At 42.0% G+C, this 22442-nt stretch overlaps 2 protein-coding genes across 2 annotated transcripts in view; both read left to right on the top strand.

The window, feature by feature from the left end:
- Window positions 1–35: 35 nt before the first annotated feature.
- On the top strand, window positions 36–7784 carry drap1 (DR1-associated protein 1 (negative cofactor 2 alpha)). Its single transcript, XM_085451724.1, has 7 exons — window positions 36–230; window positions 826–898; window positions 1105–1198; window positions 2342–2467; window positions 3339–3429; window positions 3528–3616; window positions 6259–7784. Exons 1-7 carry the CDS (start codon window positions 189–191, stop codon window positions 6449–6451), a joined length of 708 nt encoding a protein of 235 aa, XP_085307850.1. The 5' UTR covers window positions 36–188; the 3' UTR covers window positions 6452–7784.
- A 2639-nt stretch (window positions 7785–10423) lies between these two features.
- LOC146715318 (mitogen-activated protein kinase kinase kinase 11) overlaps window positions 10424–22442 on the top strand; it is a 44764-nt gene continuing 32745 nt past the window's right edge. The window contains exon 1 of the mRNA XM_085451718.1: window positions 10424–12398. Within this exon, the coding sequence (XP_085307844.1) occupies window positions 11642–12398 (757 nt within the window). The 5' untranslated portion in view covers window positions 10424–11641. The remainder of the gene's footprint in view (window positions 12399–22442) is intronic.

The following is a 22442-nucleotide window of genomic DNA, read 5'->3' as shown; positions in this document are numbered from 1 at the left end:
CGGAGACCCTGCGGAAACAAACTGACCGCACCGAGGAACGAGTGACGAAGACGATGTGCTAACTAGTTAGCCGGATAGCCACCACTATCTGGTGTGCGCGCGGTGGAGGCGAATTTCTGTATGAAATAGAATACGAATATAGCATATATTGTATTTTATTTTAGTTTAGCCACCCAGGTAATTTAATTATGCCCAGCAAAAAGAAGAAATACAACGCCAGATTTCCTCCGGTAAGTTTAAACTGTGCTGAGCCGGTGTCAAAGCAAGCTAACGTTAGCAAAGTGTAACATGGAAAGCTAAGTTCTGTAACTAGCTTAAGTGGAATTCGGCCTCTTTTGTTGCTTAGAGAGCATACAAGCCATCTAACACTCCCAAACCATTTAGTATACAAAGCACGTGCCTTAGTGAAAAGTAGTTGATGTCATGAAATTAGTGACCAAACATCCCCTGTATGTCATTAGTTGGTGGTGTACACACATAGCAGGCGTGCTATTTAAGTTGGTCTACTAATTGACGTTGTTTTTAGCATCTCAAGCTAGGCTAAACGGCACGTAAATAAATGTGAATAAATCCATTCTTTATTGTAATAAGCTGGATAATGTATCTACAATCCTCACACTACGTGAGTAGTGTAATAGTAATGATTGCAGTTACTTTGTGGGGACCTCACGTTATTCGATGTGCTGTACTGCAAACTCTTTACTAGGTTGTCCCCGAATTTCAGCGCGTTTTCACTGAAAATGTTTGTTGTTGTTTTTTAAGAAAATGAAAATTTGAAGCGTTGCTGTAGACACATGCATAAAAATAGACCTTTTCTCATTTCAGGCAAGGATTAAGAAGATTATGCAGACAGATGAAGAAATAGGCAAAGTGGCTGCAGCAGTGCCTGTTATTATATGTATCCTTCCTGCCTGCAGTCGTCACTGTGCAAGTTCTGTCTTGAATTATAAATTGTAAAAGACTGTTTAATAATTAGAGAAAAATGCTTCCTTAGTCTGTTGTGTTGTTGTGTCAAGTTGTCTATTATTGCATGTTTGGTAGTTTGATGATTTAAAGTACAAACACACCACTGCTTCACTGTACTTCCCTTATCCAAGATATCAGCAAGAGCACTGGAGCTTTTTTTGGAGTCCTTGCTTACAAAGGCTTGTCAAGTCACCCAATCTAGGAATGCAAAGACAATGACAACGGCACATCTGTAAGTTCTGTGTTTGTCTTCATTCAGAGCCCTGTCTGTGTTGCACTGTGTTGGAGATGAACGTCTTAGGAAGGCAAAGCCATCTGCTGTTCAGATCACTGGTATATTATATAGTATTTGTTTTTAATGCGTGTAGCTGAAATGCTGTCAGGCCTTTATTTTGTTTATTTTTAAAGTGGACTCATGATGAACTTCCAGCTCGATAATTTCATTCTTGGACTTTACTAAAGTAGCTTTGCTTGATTCACATTTAAAAATAACGACTATTCGTAATATACACAACATACTTCTTTTAAGTCAGTTTTCTTCTGATTGGTTTTAACAGTACATTTAACAGTTCTTTCATCTCATTTAATCAAATTTCACAAAATGGGAATTGTGCAAAATTTCAGGACTTCAGTCATTAGTTTACTCAAAAAATAATCCTCAGTGAAATGTTGAAAATAGGAGTGTTTTTGAATAATTCCCTAGCATAATTTTGTTTTTACATGACAACATGTACCAAATCCAAATTGACTTTTTAAGTAATGATTGTGATGGTTTTCTTTCTCATCTTCCTAAGAAAAATTTGCCTAAAACACTTTAAAGTAGATAATGTCATTTTAAAGTAGCCCCTCAAAAATGATGTTGGAAAATGTCTAAAAACAGCCCTGCCATCATCCTTTGAAATATTTTTGAGAAAGCTAATGACAGCCGGAACCTCAAATTTTCCACGATTCCTATTTAGGATGTGTATCCTCCACCTGGAATGTTTTTTCAGGTAAGATGGTGAGGTGGGAAAGCATTTGATGAACTGACAAGGACTAACCCTACACATTGCAAAAAGATAAATAAGTAAGGAAAATCATTATGAGCCGTCTTTACAAAAAAATGGCATCCTGTTACACAGCATGATTTACTGTGTGGTGGGAGCCTGATAGTTCTGTGGAGCACATTTGCAGTACACTGCTGAATCCCTTGTATCTGAAAGTATTTCTGGCCTGAGTAAGACAGCCCGCCAAAACAATTTTTCCCTGTGACTCAGACTGTATGTGTTGCTAAAATGAGTATGTACTACCATTAAGCTTGCTGTCTTTTTGATACGAGCTTATATTTCACTTGGCAAGTAAGGCTGAGGAGAAAACTGTTCATATTTATTCACAGAAAGCAGTGCATTGAGCTGGAGCAGCAGTTTGATTTTTTAAAAGACCTGGTTGCGGCGGTGCCAGACATGCAGGGAGAGGGGGAAGAGAACCACACCGAGGGGGGAGGAGAGAAAGTCCCACGGAGGTAACATTCGCTCACACAGACACCCAAACACGTAGAGAAAGAGTCATGATGCTTTGAAATGGAAGGAGTATTTCACATACACGATCAAAACACTCCAGGGTGATATGAGGCAGCCAATCCAGCTGCAGATAATTAGGACTTATTTCATTAAGCAGTTTGTAATTCAGTCAGCTCTGATAAGTGCACACACACATCGGTTTAAACTAAAAAGGATTCGCTCCACGAACAGACAGAATCTGTGTACGTTATCTTTTCTTCTTCTGGAAATGAGCACTGCTGTAAATTGGTCTATAATCCTTGCAGTGTTACCGTACTCCCGTGTTCCTTTAGTTTTGTGATTCTAGATTATCAGAAGAAAATGAAAGAACTGGCCAGAGCGAAAATTAATTGTTGAGGAATTGTAGACAAGAAAATGCAGTATTGACTGTCAGATCAGACGCCGGCACCGCAGCTAATTTGTAGCAGAGAGCTTGGCGGGGAATTAGACGTTTCTTTTCTCTGCAGACTGCGGCTGATTGGATTCATATTCAATTCAAAGTGGTCGTAAAACTTGTAATGTTTAGACATTTGGTGTCAGCAAGTGCCTCAGAGTAATTTCCACCAGCAGTATGCGTCACACTGTTCTACTCTGGAGTTATCTTAAAGTTGCAAGGAGAGAATTTCTGCTTTAAAAAAAGCCACATTAGCTACTATGTTTTTCATTTAAAACATTTTTGTGCACTAAGTTAAACAATTGATTTCTGGTTCCCTCGTCCACAGTAGCCCAAGTGTACGTTCTGTTTCATGTGTTGTCTCGTAAACATTCTTCTGAAACTTTAAAGTAGGACCTGTTATCACATTTCCTTACACGGTTATCTTTTTTCTTCCTCAGAGGTCGAAAACCAGGGTCTGGTCGCAAAAACGGAGGTGCTGGCGCCAAAGGCAAGGACAAGAAGTTATCTGGAACAGAGTCGGAGCAGGAGGTGTGAGATGATTTGCATGTAGAGGCCTGAACCTGTCTACTGTGTTTGTCTGTATGAGGGGAGACGACTCACTGTTGTCTTCCTTGTGATGGAAACAGGACGACAGTGAAGACAGCGAGACAGACGGGGACGACGAGGACGGCTCTCAGTCTAGCACACATCTGCAGGCTCCATCCAGGTTCCACAGGTTTGTGTCCAGATCCACATGAGACGGTGTGTCTGGAAATATCCTCCCAGACTGCAGACTCGGAGAGAGGGAGGGCGTGTTTTCTTTTAAGCTCTTGCACTGCTCTTCCCTCTGAAAAACAGACTCTCTGATACAAAGATGTAAAATGATTTACAGCATATGACAAAGGAGATAGACGCCTAGAAAATGGCATAGAATTCATGAGAACTGCTGAATCATTATAAACAACCCACACACATTTGAGCCATTCAAACACTACATGATGCCCACAAGAGGGCAAACCAATACAGCAAAAGATGCAAGTAGTTACTTAGGCACATTTAGTCCAACATAAACATGTTTACATACCTACACATTACAGAATAAACTAAACAAGTTGGGTCTGGCACCCTGAGTGAGCTCTGCTTTGGAACAACATGGAGTGGTGTGGACTGGCATTTATACAGCACATCTCTGGTTTTCAGTATTCTGAGTATTCAAACCTCTTCACACTACTGTCCCCATTTATTCTGTACTAGCACACTTTCAGCAATTTATCTACACACGTGCTGTGAGACATCACAGCTGGCAGAATTAGCACTTTAACTTGATTCTTATATCAACTGATAAAAACAGAAGACTTGTCTAAACATGGAACAACAATTCAAAAATTCCATCGATATGAATTTGGGAAATGATTAGCAGGGACCTGACGTGTATGAGGCTTTTCCCACTAGCCAAATCACGAGACTTGTGCTTCAACCATTCACTCGGTGCAGTTAGGGTTACACTGTTCTGCAGTCTGCTGATTACAGAGCTTGAAGAGCAAATCGCTCTTTGTGATGCTGAGTTTACTTGAGAACTGAGATTATGATATTGAAAATGGTAATAAAAACAGTAAATAACCATATAGCATACTTGAAAAAGTAACCAAGAATGTAGGAAATGTGTTTTATTTCAGTCTTTATTAATTTGGTCAAATTTGCCAGCACAGAATAAAATTAAGAGGCTTGTGGAGTCTGAGATGTCTGCAGTTCAAAGTGTTTTCTATTGCTGTATTCCATTATTGCACTGTTACAAGCAGATATAATAATATTCGAAACCCAATGTGACCTCCCCTCATATACAACTCTACACTCACATGCCAGTTTGTTAGGTATAAATGACTGGGTTGGGCCCCGTTTTTCCTTCAGATCAGTCTAAATGCTTTGTGGCATAGATTCATCAAAATGCTGGAAGCATTCTTAAGATTTTAGTCCAAACTGACATCAAAGAATGATATCGACTTTGCAGATTTGGCTCTATATCTGTGATCTTCCATTCCCCCACATCCACTGGCGGTGACTGTAGAGGCCATTTGAGTACACTGGACTCATTGTCATGTTCAAGAATCCAGTTTGAGATGATTTGAGCTTTGTGACATGCTGCGTTGTTCTGCTGGAAGCAGCCATCAGAAATGGGTACGCTGTGACCATAAAGGGATGGACATGCTTAGTGACAATACTCTAGTAATGACGCTCAGTTGGTACTAAGGAGCACAAAGTGTACCAATATAATACCCATGCACCCATACAACAATGGCACCAGAACGAACTTCTGATCCAAGGCAGGATGCTTTCATGTTTACACCAAATTCTGACTCTGCCATCCAAATATCACAGCAGAAATCAAGACTGATCAGACTGGGGAACGTTTTTCCATTTGTATTGTACAATTTTGTTGAGGCTGTGTGAAGTGTAGCCTCAGTTTCCTCTTTCTAGCTGACAGCACCTGGTGTGGTCTTCTGCTGGAGCCCATCTGCTTCAAGGTTCAATGTGTTGTGCATTCAGAGATGTCCGCTCAAATAACGAGTGGTTATTTGAGCTCTTGTTGCTTCTTATCAGCTCAAAGCAGTCTGCCCATTATTCTCTGGACAAGACATTTTCGTCCAGTGAACTGCCTGCAAACTGGACAGCTTCTAATTTTGGACTGTTCTCTAAACTCGGAGAGAATTGTGCAGGAAAAGCCCAGTAGATCAGCAGCTTCTCAAAATACTCAGAGAACTCCGTCTGGCACCAGGCTAGGTTCTTCACTTGACTGGGATGGCATTTTAAGACTTGTCTGAAGAAGCACTAATTGGTCAGTAATTACATCAGCGGCAAATCGAGTTCAAAGCTGTCTGATCTCTTAAGAAATAAACACTCAGTTTACTTTGCATAATCTTTCAGCTGCTGCTCTCTGTTTTCGTTGTGCCTCCCATGAAGGTGCTGCCATTTTTACTTTTCATTTGTAAGAAAATCTCCAGACAAGCAAAGTTTTTTTTCTCTCAAAAAGTTATATTGCCTCACATTAAGAGCACATAAAGGCATATTTATATATGACTATTACTGTAGCCTGTTAAGAGAGAGAAATCTGGTGGCTGAAATTATGCCAAAAACAGGAAGAGGGCGCTGTTTTCCTACTAGAATCGATAGACAAACCTTTGCTGGCCCCAAGTTGAATAAGTTGTACCTGGAGTTCCCTGTAAATATCAAGATTCATTTTGGATACTTAACTCTAAAATAGTCCATTATTTTTTTAGTGCACAGTTAATTTGACTAATAATGTTTCAATTTAAAAGGTAGTTTGTGCATAAAATGCACACGACTCCTCAGAGGTTAACACCTGTTCCTGTGCCCCCACAGCTCCAACACCCCCCCTCAGTATATGCACATGGCCAACATGGTCCCAATGGGCAACATGGCTCCGACGCAACCTCCGGGCACCGTGGCCTTCGCCCCACACGCCTCCATGATGAGCATGGCACCACCTCCCACAGTCCCTGCACCGCACAAGAACGGGGACGACGATGACGACGACGAAGACTATGACTCTTAGCTCGTTCTCAGCACTCCGCTCACACACTCTCTCATTCTCTTCTACCACACACACACACACACACACACACACACACACACACACACACACACACACACACACAGTCAATGTTATTTTTCAAATTCTTAAGTTGTTTTTCTGGCAGCTGCTGTAAGCAGAGGAGAGAGAGACTCTTCATTGCAGCCTGCTGACCAAAACGCCCTTGGCGGCCAGCTATAAGAGCCACCACCACCGCGAGAGACACAAAGCCTGTACATTATGTGTTTTAATTTTCTTTTTCTTCTTCTTCTTCTTTTTTTATAAAGAAACTTTTATTTTATTGTAGAGAAGAATCCAACGAGGATCTTTTTTAACAAGTCAGTCGCTCGATTTTTGACTAGGAAAAATGGTGGTCGTCACCGTTTTTGCAGGCACAACAAGCTTGGGCCTCGCAGCTTTTTCTTTTCTTTCTCTTTTCTTTTGGGAACTTTTTTTTCCCCTCAGTTTCCTGTTGTAGACCTGAACATATCAGTCGTCGTCACTCAGATCCTCAGGTTGGCTGAAAGAATCCGTACATAGTAGTTGTTGAAGCTTTCTTTCAAGGCAACAGCACAGTATTTGGAAGATGATCATCGAGAAGGTTGGTGTCTCGCTGCTGAAGTGTTATGACTATGTTATAGATTGGCTGTGATATACAGCTTTTAAGCTCTGAGCTCTACTTCCCGGCTTTGTCACAACTCGCAGCCCAATTGTCTGGCTGTAACATAAATAAGGAAGCAGGTGTATTTTTTACTATACATTAGCTAGCTACACCTCTTTTTTTTTTTCTCCCCCCCCCTTCAATGAGTTTCTATTTTTAAGTCACGTTTTTATCAAGAGAACTGTAAACCTTCACAGCTCTGAAGTCAATCATATCAGCAGGTTAATGAGTTAATTATTTGTTGTTCATGACCCTGGCAGAGGTCTGTTACTTTGGCAATTGGATCTTGTTATTATTATTATTACTTTACTCGACCATTTAATACCCTTAAATTGCCCATCTGAAGTATACTGTGACTCTTGGACCATATGTTTGTTTTTAAAAGCTTTTTTCCCCCCCCTTCTATTGTCCTCTCTCATTTCTGTTCTGGCCTCTCCTCCAATTTTGAGTAACTTGCTCCTTTATCCTGACTGTTTTCCTCCCCTTTTTAGATTCTTTTAAATGTGTTGATTGGAAGCAGAGTTGGGGCGCCCGTTTATGTGTCAGTCTCCGTATGAAATGGTTGCAAACAGACAGTTGGCACTGTATTGTAAACTTTTAACATTCTTTTTATTTTGTATGTAAAATAAAGTTCATATTTCAATTAAAATGGTCCTTGTATTGGTTTGATTTCTGCATTGGAATTGAGAGCTTGAAGGTACCTTCCATATTCAATATCGGCTTAAAGGCAAAACCAAAGTACACTTACTAATATTTCAAAAACCCTCCACTGAAATTTTTTTACCTTCGTGGGCGTGGAGTACATCCTTTGTAGTTCCAAATCCTTGCACTTTGGAATTCTCTGCATTTTCTATTGTGCAGTTTACCTTGGATGCTGTGCATCTGCCAACCGGTGACTCAAGCAGCCTGAAAGACGCAGCTTTGCAGTCTCCTTCTGGTATTTAATCAGATAAAAGTGCAAGACAGTACAGGTTTGTGGAAAAGTGAGAGATGTGATTGTTATCATGGGCTTGCGTTGTGTTCAGAGTAGCTGGCACACTTGGCCCTGACTGTTCATCCAGCCCCCTTTCCTCTTCCTCCTGCCTCTATTTTTTTTTTTTTTTAAACAGTCCCCTTTGTCGTGTAAATGCAGCCGCCTCTCTTACCCCCACCTCCAAACACAGCCGACCAAGCAGTGCAGAGCCGGGACCACGAAAACAACTGCATCCTTCCTGCACAAGCGTTGACTCAGCGCACTGTGAGGAGGGAGGGGTTTTGCTCAGTGTGTGTGTATGTGGGGTAAAGAGGGAGGAAGGTGGGATGGGGTGTCGGTAGTTGACTTTAGGAGGTTGGTGTTCAAACAAACGGCAGCCGTGGTGCAGGGAAGGAGGGAGGGGAGGGGAGCCATCAAAGGGCTAACAGAAGGAAGCGTGCTGTTTCCACACAGGAGCCGGCGGGGACAGAGGTGACCCTCTGATTCCCGTCACCTCCTGAGAAGCCACTGACTTACAAACATGGGAAAATATGACCAAGAGGAATTCCCTGACCTTTTCCAAGATAAAGTCTTTTTGTTTTTATGGATAGAATGCACCTTCATCAGTGGGAACACCAGCAGTCAATTACTAAAATATGCTCCAGTCTTTACTGAAGGCTATTTTTAAATAACTCTTAAACATTAGGTGACTACACCACCATGGTGGGCACCCTGTGTGGGTGTTTTCGTCATGTTAAAAAACACGGTTGGGTACGTAGATGGACCAGTCAATCATGAGCTTCATAACTTTATTCTTTTCACCACAACAGATGGATGGTTGTGGATGCCACCCTCCCACCCTGCTTACTGATACTTAAAATTCCTCTACTTGGGGCAGTAACAAGTCCTCGACCCAGAGTGACTGAAAGCCTTGACCCAAGACTCAGGGGTGCTAATTCTCATTCACGTGCTGCTGTAAACTGTCCAGCACAAACTGGAGTTCATGGTTTGCTGAAGCCAAGAGATCCACATCAGCAGCAGCAGAAACAAGATCCTGAGACCACTGAACCTGACACCTTCCCCTTCTGCCGTTTCTCATGAACACTAGAAATTTTGTCCATAGAAATTATGAACACAATCGGTGACAAAGGACAGCCTGGGAAAGTCCGACACCCAAGAATGGTCTGACTTATTTTCAGCAATGCAAAAAACCTTTCACTGTATACAACCCATAGGACACATGCTGACAGCAGACTGCCACACACATCCTTGAAAAAAATATCTGGTACAGTGTTCAGTGACCTAGTACTACACTACATAATGTTCCATGTAATATTGAATTAAATTATAAAATATATTTAAAAAAAATCAAAATCAAAAATGTTATGTTAAAGAAAGCCAAATTATGAAATGCTATATTTAAGTAGTTCTCACAATTTGAACTTTTCACTGCATAAATTATAATCTTTATTTGGCACTAATGGACTTCCATTGGCTCATCGCCAGGATTACCAAAAATTCTACCATACTGATAACTATACTGCAGCATTTATGAGTTTATTTTTCCCCAGGTGGTTTCAAAATAAAAATCAGATTAAACTGTCCCGTAAGATCAAGACAACATCTGCGGTTAAAAGATGTGTCTCTTCTACCAAGTATCTCAGAATCACATCATTAAATGACTATTATTGTCATTTCGTCAAACCTCATTTTAATGGGACTAGATTAAAAAAAATGTATGCGAAGGCAAAAACTTCCTCTTTGTTGTTGTTTTCTAAGTAGCTGCTTAATTTGGTGAAGTTAGCTAACAAGAAGTTAGCTAATACCGGAACTGCGGAAGTCTTTTAAAATAAAAGTATCAGAACTACAAACTATATGTTTTTAAAGGAGGCCACAAACCACTTTAACTTTATTCTTTTACCTTTACTCACATGTCATAATAACCATTTCTTATCTCAGGTTACTGCTGCAAAATAGTATCCCGTTCAGACATGGGTACTTTTATTAGGTATATAATATAGACTGACTTGATTGGGGTGATACTTGAAATTACATTACACGGGGCTTCGTACAGGGTTTTCATTGCACTGGAAAGCAAGATTATTAACAACAACAATAATAATAGTAGTAGTAGTAGTAGTTCTAGTAACAGTAAATGTAGATATAAGTTAGTATTATAGCGTATTGTGCTGCATAGCTGGGCAGCTAAACACTTCTAACTTCTAAGTAACTAAGTTATAGAGCAACCACGTAAAGGCGCCCACAAGTTTTATTCTGAAAGTTTCAAGAGAACGCGTTACGCCGCTTCCCGTAACTTGACGACGCTCTGTCATCTGACTCTTTTCCTGTTGGGAGAGAAAAAAAGTTTTGAAACCCCACCCTCTCCACTGACCGTAAGCGCAGACGTAGAAGTGGTTCGACAACCTGGCGAGTGAACTCTGCGTGAGGAAGACAAGTGTGATATGAAGTTATGATGGAGTTGTTCCGCTCTTTGGATACCGACTGTAAGAACGGGGGACTCGAGCCGGACCAGGCCACGCGCTGAACTCCCACCAGGAACTAACGGGATTTGTTTTTACTGCGTTTCTCTGAGGAAAGTAGAGCCGAGCAGGTTTGGAGAGCTCTTCCTGTTACAAAGTCGGCGGTCCCCAAGTTTGCTTTATGTTATGGTAAAGGCTGGCTATTCGTGTGCTTCCCATAAGACCGTGAGCATGGATACTTTGGCGCAATGGGATGCGGGATTTCCTGCGGAAGTGCCGCAAAGTTGCGGTGAGACGCCGTTATTGGAGTTTTGGGCTTAATGCGAACTGGACAGCTCTGAAACTTGTCGTAAAACACTGGTTGGCTGGACTGAATGCTCCTTTCCTGCTATTCTTCTCCGCTTTTCAGCGCTTCCTGCTTGTGGTGGCCACTGCACTTAATGGCTAAAAATACATAAAAACTCAAAATGGACAGTTAAGTGTGGTGGGAACCTTTATTACCAGTTGCAATAGCAGTACCTGGGAGTGTTTCGCAGTAAGCGGAGTAGTTTTCATTCGTCTTCTTACACTTTCCCTCTCTAAAAAAAACAAAACAAAGTCAGGACTCAACAGGTGGCAGTTTTGAATGAGGGGGAAGAAGAGCTAAATTAGCCATAATGAGGTGATTCGAGAGGCCCTTAAATACAGGCCGGTGAAATGATATTGTGCTTAAACCATGTGTTGGGAAACCACACACCACATCACTTGAACAGAGAGAATTTCAGTGGAAGCAGTGCTGTCTTTCTGAGCTTTGAAACACTTAGCCTTAATCAAACAAAAGCAATCTCTAGTGAATCATCCGATGGAGAGACGAGTTTAATGCGATGATGAATAAAAGACACTTGCGCTTCTGTTGTCTTTGACTGCTCTCCTCTAGCCCACTCGTTGGTCCAACTTTTGAACACATTTCATTAGTCCCTGATGAGCCAACAAGAAAGACAGGAAAGGGAGCGAGGCGCAATAAAGTACTCCTTTGTACTTTATTTTCAAACCCTTGGGGTGCTAAATCATATCCAGTCAAAACATCTGCTTGAGGCTCCATGGAGCCACTGAAGAATATATTCAGCCGTGGCCCGCTGTCCAACTGGAAAAATTTGGAACAATCGCAAAAAGGGAACTTCACCAACCCTGTGTGGACAGCCTTATTTGACTATGAGGCATCCTGTAAAGATGAGCTCACCTTACGTAAAGGCGATCTGGTGGAAGTCCTCTCTCTGGACTCGGAGATATCAGGGGATGAGGGCTGGTGGGCGGGAAAGGTCAACAACAAGGTGGGTATCTTCCCATCCAACTACGGCTCCTTCAAGCCGAGTGGATATGGAAAACTTCCGGGCAGTGCCGTGGTGGATGAGCTCGCTCCGGCTGTGGTGGGTGAGTTTGAACCTGAAGAGGTAGATTTCCGGGAGTTGAGCCTGGAGGAGGTCATTGGGGTCGGGGGATTTGGAAAAGTGTATCGTGGTACATGGAGAGGAGAGCTGGTGGCGGTGAAGGCCGCCCGCCAAGACCCGGACGAGGACATCAGTGTGACAGCGCAGAACGTGAGGCAGGAGGCCCGTCTGTTCTCCATGCTCACCCACCCCAACATCATCGCCCTGCAGGGCGTGTGCCTGCAGGAGCCCAACCTGTGCCTCATCATGGAGTACGCCTCAGGTGGGCCGCTGAGCCGTGCTCTGGCGGGCCGTCGAATACCGCCGCACGTCCTGGTCAACTGGGCTGTGCAGATAGCCAGAGGGATGTTGTATCTGCACAGTGAAGCCATCGTCCCTGTTATCCACCGGGATCTCAAGTCCAACAACAGTAAGTCCTTCAAGCCCGCAGCGCAGATCAGCATAGCTTCAGTCTGTCTGTTGGGGTTAGTTCAACGAAATCAAAGGTTTGGATATAATTACAGGGCTTTCTACTTAGGAAAGCCTCATGGCTCTAATGAACATGGCTGTACTGTAAAGCTCCTAAAGGAATCTCTCAGTGTTTACAAAGCCTTTCTAGAACAAAGAGGGCCTTTTAAGCTATCATTCACATTGCCAGATTAGTCCGTCTCTCATTCTGATTCTGTATCATTATTGATAAGAAGATCAGATTTATCTAGGCTTCATGTGACTCCTGGGCTATATAAGGTAGGCCAGACCTATAGGCGGCTGATGCATACCAGGAAAAACTAACATAAAGTGTCTTAGGGTAATGCAGGGCCAGTGTGTGCCAAACCAGTCTGCAGCGCTCCACTGAATGGATTGAACACACCACTCTTCCAAAACATTCTCCGGGGCGCTCTCATTACATCTTTGTATTGATTTGTGGGGGATGTGCACCCGAACCTTGCCAGCAAAATTCCCTCACAGGATAACTCCTGGTCCCTTCACTGCATGGGTCAATTTACTTTTGTTTGTCATCTTTGTGTGCCTGCTTGTGTGTGTTTGCATACTGCTCATAGGACAAGAATACCAAGTTTTTCCAGTGAAAGAATGCAGTGGACGAGTTTTACTTCTCGGCACCGTTATATTTCACACTTTGGACTTTAATGCTGTCCTCTTCTTGCATCAAAGGTCTTGCGTCAGTGTTTTCGGGGCCTCGTGGCAGACACGTAGGGGTTGGACCTTGTAATTAAAGCAACAATGCAGGGAGATGTATCACTGATAAAGCTTTCTGTCTCACCCCCCTTTTTTTCTGTAGAATAAGAAGCTCTTTTCTCAGCATCTAACGGCAGCTTTAACCCAAACAGAGAGCCAGCTGAATTTGTGCAGCAGCTTGCTCTCTGTTATTATCATTCCTGTGACGCAGCATATAATCCCCATCAACTCTGCTGTGGCCTAAAAAAAAAAAAACCCCTTCCTCTGCTCATCCTTTGTGTTGTTAGAGATCCCGGTCACCAAACTACACCGAGAGGAAAAGATCACCTAGCAACACTTTTTTTAGGGTGTGGCCTTGGATGGGAGCATCCAAAGGGCAATATTCTTGATTCAAGGTTTGCTGATAGCAGTGGATTCAGCACATCCTAAGATATCAATATTTCCATCGTGCCTTTTGTTTCTGTCGGTATCATCAGTGCTCCACAGAATGGCCTCACCCTCACCTATTGCGTATCATCTGCCTTGTCAGGTTATTTCCCAGCTGGAAGTGCATCTGCTGTAACACACACACACAAAAAAAACCAGAGGAGTTATTTTAATGTAGTGTTTGTGTAGGAGACAGGCCAGAGCGAACACAATCCCTCTCTGTGTGCCCGAGAGATCCTATCTCTCTCCTGCCTCTTGTTTTTTAATTCTTCACTGAATCTTTGTCTGTGGCCTGCCTCTACATGTCTCCGTACGACCTTATTCCTGTCGTGCCGCTGAGCAATATCCTGTTGTGGGGAGAGAGAGGGAGGTGGGGTCATTCGAAAAAGACATTCTTTCAGTTCGACAGTAATGTGCATGGCTGGAAGCGCCACTCTGACAGGTTTAACGGACAGGTGCAAAAACACCCCGAGATAAGAGCGCCGGTTAAATAAACCAAAAATCTTAATGGGGCGGTTTCTTTGAAGGTACAGCATGTCCTAAATCATCCACAGTTGCCCTCAGATTGTAGTGTCAGTTCCTCAGAATAGTGGTGCAAGTTCTTCTTTCTATAGCTGCCATTTTGCGCCAGTGCTCTGCAGTCAAACAGGGAGGAATCTGTCAGCGAGGAGGCAAAAAGCCTGCTTCCAAATGTCGCTGTAAGTGACCGAACGCAGGAAAGAACTGAGGCTGAGGTGGGCTGAGGAAAGGATAACTCATTGTACGATGATGTCATGGTAAAGGGGGGGCAAAAGGTTTAATATTGTTAATTGTTAACATTTGTTACAGTGACGGATTATTAATGCGAATAGTCGTTTTCTCTGCAGGGCTTCTAAACAGCAGCTGTATCGCTGTTGTGAATTGTAGGGTGGAAGGTGCTGATTTAACAGAAGCATCAGAGTTCATGGTGGGGCGCTTGGCTCAGAGCCAGAGGCCATAACTGGAATTCAACTGAATGCAAGTGGGGACCGGAGAGTGGAGCAGCATCTCCTGTCTCTCACTCTGGCGTCTGCACGTCCGAAGAGTTTTCACACCTTCTGCACTTTGGTGTTTTAGCGTCTTGTGGTTAGGTTTAAGGGCTTTGTATACAAGTCTTTATGAAAAAACCGACATCTTTAGCAATCACTGGCTAATAACCAGCACAGTGGTTCAAAGCCGCAGACATTGCTCTATAGCTAATCCATGCTGCTTATCTACAAACAAGCACCTGTCTCTGTCTCACACCTTCATTGTCTGCTTAAGCTACCAAAAACATCGGCTTGCGGCTTGGATCGGTCACTTAGTCGCACATTAAGCAGCTTAATAACTTAGTTAATGCCAGGATTTGTCGTTTTAGCTGCTAAATGGTGGGTTCCTTATTCTGCATTTCCACTGCTAACATGATCTCTAATTAGAACCATAAGTTTATGTTTGTGTTTGTTGTTCCCCGGCTGCCAGCCTGTACATGTGAACACAGAATAGGAGAAATTTAAGACCTCTATTCATTCTTCTAAGCTTTGTCTTGAAAAACGCCTGCCTATTTAGCCACCAACAACTCAATTAATGATACATTACCGCAACCTGCCCCGTTATAAAACCACTGGTAAGAAAACAGTCAGAGGTGTAACTTTTATCAACAACTTTTTTTTTCCAGAGGAAAACAGGGTGATGACTAAATAAAATTCATGCATTTGCCCCTGGGAAGCAGTAGTACTTTATTATTTTTACCGTTTACCTTTGGGAAACAGTACAGTTAGCTCTCCTGCTCCCCGTTTCTCTTGGAAAAAAGGAAGAAAAAACCCTGTAAAAATATGTTAATTCTTGAGTGTGTCAGGGTTTCGTAATTTTTGCAATTCTCGGTACAGCGGATGACACTTTTGTCCCATTCAGGTCTCAGTTTATCAGATTATCCATTTGGATAAGGTTTACTTCAGGGTTTATTTCCCTGTTCGCAATACCTCTCATATCACTGCAGCTTTTATTGCATTTTTTCTGTTTTACTAGACTGTTGAGTTAGAGCCCCATCGAGTTATTGGCAGGTTGATATTATGGGATAATATTGGCTATTTCTTGATTTATCAGTATTTATAATAACCAAATCAAGAAGAGACAGCAGACGGACCTTAACCATGTTATGAGTGTTAACATGGCACCGCACGACTACACCCTTGTGGAACAGAGTGGATGATGGCTAACCGAAAATGTGTGGGTGTGGGCTCATCATTACGAGTGACATCCTTTACGCTGCACATAGAACCTTTTTTTTCCGATTCTATGAAAAATATTGATTCGTTTCAACATTTCTGTGATTAAAATTTCAAAGCAGCAACATATTTTCTTCATCTACAGTAAAACTCAATCTGTTGGCTTTCAAGAAGCTCATTCAAAGTGTCACCCGCGGACTGATATACCAAAGAGTCACCACGCACCATCAAACTGCAGAGGCTTTAGCTGAGTCGGTGAGGAAAGTGTCAAGCTAATCATTTGCTGTGCTAAAACTCACAGTTCCCGTTTTCAGGAAGAAGCCACAGTTGGATCTTTGATCAACATGTTTTTTTTTTTCCACAAGTGGACAAACCTCTGATACATGTCCTCTACCAGCATGTTTTTCATTCAGGGCCCCGGTGCCCACACTGCAGCACACTCAAAACATCCTCTGTGTGTGTGCACGTGGGTGGGTAGCTGGGTGGCTGGGTGTATCGCGTTTACATGCATGTAGTGAAATGCACTCCTGTTAGCACTGCATTTACACATCACCGTTCCTCTTTGTGGCTGCAGGGCATATGAGGGCCATTTAGACTTTTTAGTCTGCTTTCCTGATGGTGCAGATAATTTTTAGAGGAGGGAATGAGAGCGCGCGATAAAGTCCAAACATGCACCTGTGTTTTTGTTTTGTTTTTTTTTTAAAAAAAGAAAAGAAAAGAAAAGCTTGCCAGTCAAATATTTTGTTAGCTAAATGCATGCTCGTCACTTCACTATTGGGAATGTGGGAAGAATTTATACTAATTTTGTGGAGCTATTTAATTTCTTGTTGACTTCAGCTCATGAGACTATAGTCACAGATGCCTTCTTGGCTGTAGCGAGTGCCAGACTATCCTAATTTGTGTCAAGGACAGCAGCAGAATGGAGCAGTAGGTGGAACGAGCAAGCTACTTCCAGCAAACCTGTCAGTCAGAGCAAACAGAGCTTGAAACCTATCCCTTGATAAAGCATAATAGCCTCCTAATGGAGCAATTTTAGGACTTGCTGCCAAGGCAAGCTGTAGAAGGGAAAATGTGGTCTTGAGAAAAAAGTAACATCTTGCCATGTGACACTTTAATACATCAGGGCTTTTGCTTATCAAATTAGATTAATGTTAGAGGTAAAGACAGGAACGTGCCTGCACACATTCAGTGCAATCTGTGTGCAAGGCTTCAGTAACATTGTTTATGACTCAAGAAACTGAGACAGCTCACGTATGCACATTTCTCACTGTCCAATAACAAACCTGAGGCAGAGGAAACTGTTAATCAGTGTTATATTTCTACGGACTAATTTCAATGGGGAAATCCCTTCTTGACGTCGGTCTGAACAACTTTTGCAGCGTAATGTAAAAATGTTAAATGCATTTTTCAGAATCTAGTTTTGACAGACTATAAGCGGCCTCTTAGCTAGTGGATCTTCAGATAATTATGCTTAAATGCGATTGACATCTTCTGACTACAAATCCACCATATGACACATTAGTAGTGCAAAGTTTTATTTAATGTTATTTAACAGCGATGTAAAAGCAAAAGAGATGCAGGAGTGCATATACACACCCAGCTCCACAAAGCAAGGCCCTACCCTGGTTTAAGTGCGAACCCCTGTACTACAGATAAGTGAATACTTTTGAATCTTCGACTCTTGGTGAAACCACAGAGGAATCTGAGGTGCAGTGGTTTGCACTGTCACTTTGCAGCCTCTCTGTGTGACACTGGCATGTCCTTGCTGCGCCTCGGTGGGTTTCCTGTGGGTGCAAAAACATTTATGTTGTCTTCTGTTGAAATCAGTAATTAGTAGCAGCTTGAGTTGATGTTGATCTGTCATAAATGTTACTTAAATTGTTGCACAAATTCCCTTTTCATCTCACACTCTACATCACTGCTCGACTACACACAGCTGAGCTGAGCCACACATGGTGTAGGGCATGTGTGAACAGAGACGTGCTTCCACAGGCTACATGTTCAATGGGGGAAAAAACGGCAGGACAGTTTCACACAGTTTTAATTTAGGCTGATAATCCCATTGAGCACCTACCTGCTCACCTTGTCTTGCTGCCTTTAGCTGCTCAGTTCCCTGTTTGAAATGCAGAGCAATCTCACTATAATTTCACTGCCAAGCGAGCCTAAATTTTGTGCTTTTTCCAGGTGATTCCTGCTGCTTTCATGTTTGGCAATCCTCTCAGAAAGATGCTGGAGCTCCTAAGAGCCTGTTTCTGAGCTGTTGCCCGTTTCACTAAAGCACTTGATGCACGCTACTTGCATGCAGATCACAAGTGGTACCAGCATCCTGTTTTCCAAAAATACTTTGTCACTTGCAAAATTGCAGATACATTTACATGTTTTACAGTCTTACAGTCTTCCTCATGTTCAAATATTACCACATCTTATAATTACACGCAGAGAAGACCAAATATATCTTCTTTGTTACATCATACATTTTTTAAATTAAATTAGATTACATTTAGATTAAATTTCACACAAAGCTGTGTCATACCGAATCATGCAGCACTTGCACATGCCTGTATCTAACCCATGCCCTAGTTTACTGACACACAGCACGCTCTCTCATTAAAAAAGAAGCATTTATGTCGAACACAATCAGGACTTGTTTGATGTTTCACTTTCACTTCTAGGTACCTTAAATACCTGTAACGTACATCGTACTGGTTTTACATTACTTGCTAGCTACTCATTAGTGCTTTTTAGTGTGCAGTCTTCCTTAGTATTGAAAACTAAATCAAATGTTCAGTGGCCAACATGATGGCACCAAGCCTCTACAATTTTATTTCAACCGTTAGTGGTGACCTGTCACTAGATTTAACTTTAACCTGCAGTTCAGTAAAATCAATAATTGATTAAATTCCAAATCTCCACCATGTATTGCTAACATTGCACAAACTAGTTACTCAGTGATGTTAATAGCATGCTATAATTTGATGCTTCCCTCGGTACACTCCGGTGTGGCAGTGGTTTGACTTTAGATTTTCTGATTGGTCGGTCAGGGAAGCGAACTGGCTTCTTTTGGATGTGTGAGAGTGCAGTAAGTGTTTACCACATATTTACTGCATGTTATTTACAGAGGTGTTGTTTGTGTTTTACGGTCTAGTGAGAAAGAGATGATGGAGAAAGCTAGGGAAAATTTCTGACACTATCAGATGAATGGACTTTGTCACAGCAAAAGACTTGGAGACATTTATCTGATTTTGTCGAGATTTCTCACTTTTAAAGTCTTAAAGTTGAAGTACGTAAAGTCTCACTGCTAGACGTCAGGGTTTTAAAAAACAAAAATACCTTCAGATCCAGGAGTGGAGCCTGCGGCTTAATTTGACTCAACACGGGAAACCTCACCCGGCCCGGACACGGAAAGGATTGACAGATTGATAGGATGGCCATTGTAGGACAAGCAACTCTGGCCACCAATCATCTGTAGCGAGCGTTGGCTGTCAGTCTGCTGTCTCAGCTGTGCCAGGTATCCAGGCCTAATGAATCATTGAAACGCACTTCTGTTTGATGACAATGATACTGAGGTGAGTTGTTGAGGATATTTCTGCTGTTTTTGTCATTGCAGACACAACAGGTAGATGCCTGTGAATTCTCTTCTCCTCTGCTTTGGGCATACTACTTATGTGTTTGGTCTTTAGCTACACACGTGAAATGCGATTAGGTAGAATGGTGATGTCCATCTTGGCCACTGTATTCAAGATGGCGTTGAAACAGGTTAGCTTTGAAAAGCAGCACCCGCTACTATTCTCAGTTTAGAAAAATGCATCAATTTGTTGGAAGACATTCCAACAAACTCAAAAATGGCTGACTGTACCTTTTGATGTTAGTCCTTTGGTTGGTACCATGTTGGTTTTTTGGAGCCAGAAACGACCGTATTTACATACGTGACTGGGGCACCAAGTATTATAAAATGATGTGTACAACCTGCATCCAAAAACTTGATTCTTCATGTCCAGATTATCCACCTGCCGATACGCACTAATTCACAGACTAATAAAATACTAGAACTTCTCTCAGCAGTACTGAAGCACAAACATCATGGACAGGTACATTTCTTAGGAAGGCCTAGCCCAGGGGTGGGCAGTTCCAGGCCTCGAGGGCCGGTGTCCTGCAGGTTTTAGATCTCACCTTGGGTCAACACACCTGAATCCAATGATTCATTCGTTACCAGGCCTCTGGAGAACTTCAGGACATGTTGAGGAGCTAATTTAGCCATTTAAATCAGCTGTGTTGGATCAAGGACACATCTAAAACCTGCATGGACACCGGCCCTCGAGGCCTGGAGTTGCCCACCCCTGGCTTAGCCAAACGCAACCTACATACCCAGAATGCCCTGTGTCAGTACAAATGTCAGTCAAAAAGGTCACACAGTTACCTTTAATACTATGACAAGTAACGATACCAGTAACCACAGCCAAATATTTTGGACTTAAGCAGCTGATTATTATTTAACCCTCATTGGCCACATCTGTTTTTCCTAGTTGTTTTTTCCTGGCTCTGCACAGTGAGTAGAAAGACAATTGAAACGGGATCCGTTGTGAATTTGCAAGTCTGATCCATGTATGAGCCCACTGCACACTTTATTGAAGCAGTGTGACACTTCTTGTGCTTTCTTTCTTTGTTCCCTCCCTTGGAGCGTAAGTGGAGCACATTTCAGTGAATACTTCAGTTTTGTTTGTGTTCTTCTTTGTTTACATTTGAAGGTTTATTGAATTTGTACTGAGGATATGTACAGAATGTGTTTATAGCCTGTTTATCTCAGGTATAAAAAAGAACCCTAAAGCTTGACAGAAATAGTGATTTGATTTATAGTGTTTTATGTATATGTATAAAAACACAGGGGAAAAGAATAAATCTCATTTCTCAAAGTCTCTGGGAAATGCATAGAAATGGCAATGAACCATAATCATCTAAAAGTAAAAATGAGAAATGTGTGTGTTATCTGTGATGCTTAGCAAAGCTGTCACATCAGCTTAGTTTCAGTATATTTCAGTATTAAAATACATAGCGTGAAGTAAGTTGCACAGTGTCTGTTTTTAAACTTTACTTAATTACTTGCAGAGTCTAGCACTCAACCCTCTTAACTGCCTTACCGAGAAGAGAAAATTTAGCACATGCTAACTGTTTTTATTCAGCAGACAGAGTAACCTCAGAAGTGAGCAGAAAGTGCCTCGTTTTGAAGGATCCATAAACGTGGCTGCCTCTTCAGTGCCAATTGCTGACTGGCATATCCGAGGGACGCCTGGGGCGTCCTGACTGGGAACGGCGCGGGGGTCACCAGGGGTAGAGCTCAGCTGTGTTGCTGCTGGCTCAGAGTGCGTGTCAGTGGGCGATAATTCAATTCAATTCAATTCAATTTTATTTATATAGCGCCAAATCACAACAAAAGTCGCCTCAAGGCGCTTCATAGATACAGAGAAAAACCCAACAATCATATGACCTGTTGGTCATAAGGCAGAGGGGAGTTTGCTAGGCTAACCTGATGCGCAGTTTAGGCAGCTACCTGACTGCTTTGTTTTCCTGTGCTGTTGTTGGAAATAACAGCCTTGCTCAATCCAGTGAGGCTTATAATGAAGAGCAGATTGGATCTGGAGACTCATACATGTGAGGACAGACTTGAGCTGAATTTTTTTTTTTCTCAAGCTAGAGCAAATACGAATATTTTTTTTAGATCAAAGCTTCCAGAAACTGATCATTTCCAGGTTGAATTTTGACCATTTTCTTGTCCTCCGGATGAGATTCAAAATAAATTCATGCCATGTTGGGGCACGGTGTTTCCCAGACTCAGACTTTACTTGGGCAGGGCGCCCAGGTATATTAACGGACTCCTAAATATATCTGATGACCAGGCCACTGTTTACCATATGTGGGCCGCAACATAAAAACAACACACTGCCACTTATACATTTTCTATTTTCTTTACTGTTTAAAACAACCACTTGTCTGCTCTTTCTTTCATTTTCCCCCCACACACACCAGAGAGACTATATGCGAATGTGACATGGCACTCTGTAGAAATCTGTAGACTGCAGTTGCGTGCTAGAAATTGTCAAATTTTTGAATGGAGTCAATTGTGAGTTCACAGATGGTTAGCGCTGACAGCTAATGAAACTACCAAAAGTGATGCAGTCACATTATCTTAGATGTCTCATTTCTTAACACTGTGCTGTCAATCTCTGATACATATCTGGTCACATAACCGCACAAAGCACTTGTTAGGTTGACAGGGTTTGAACAATTAGTTACTGCTAATTTCCTGTAAAAGTAGATAACAGTAACTTTTATTCCTTAACTTTGATGGTACATCCAAATAAATATTGAAAAATATTTTGAAAGACTTAAGGCGCGATTCTGTTCTGATGACGGGCAAAAAGAGGGTCACGAAGATCTGCAGCTCAAAATGACCACCACAAGTAGGCTCTTATTATTTGGGGAGTATTGAGCATTTTATGTAACAACGTAAGATTTTTATCAATGTCCATCCTATCCATTAAATTAAATTTTAATTTATTTCAATGTATTTATTTATACAACACCAAATCACAACCACAGTTGCCTCAAGGCACTTTATATTGTAAGGTAGACCC

This window comes from Copadichromis virginalis, linkage group LG3 (assembly GCF_057382275.1).
Source record: "Copadichromis virginalis isolate Kocher_CV1m ecotype Utaka linkage group LG3, C_Virginalis_male_GT1.1, whole genome shotgun sequence".
Lineage (NCBI taxonomy): Eukaryota > Metazoa > Chordata > Actinopteri > Cichliformes > Cichlidae > Copadichromis > Copadichromis virginalis.
Note: the sequence above shows the minus strand (reverse complement) of the source record. Positions and strands in the feature narration are given on the sequence as shown.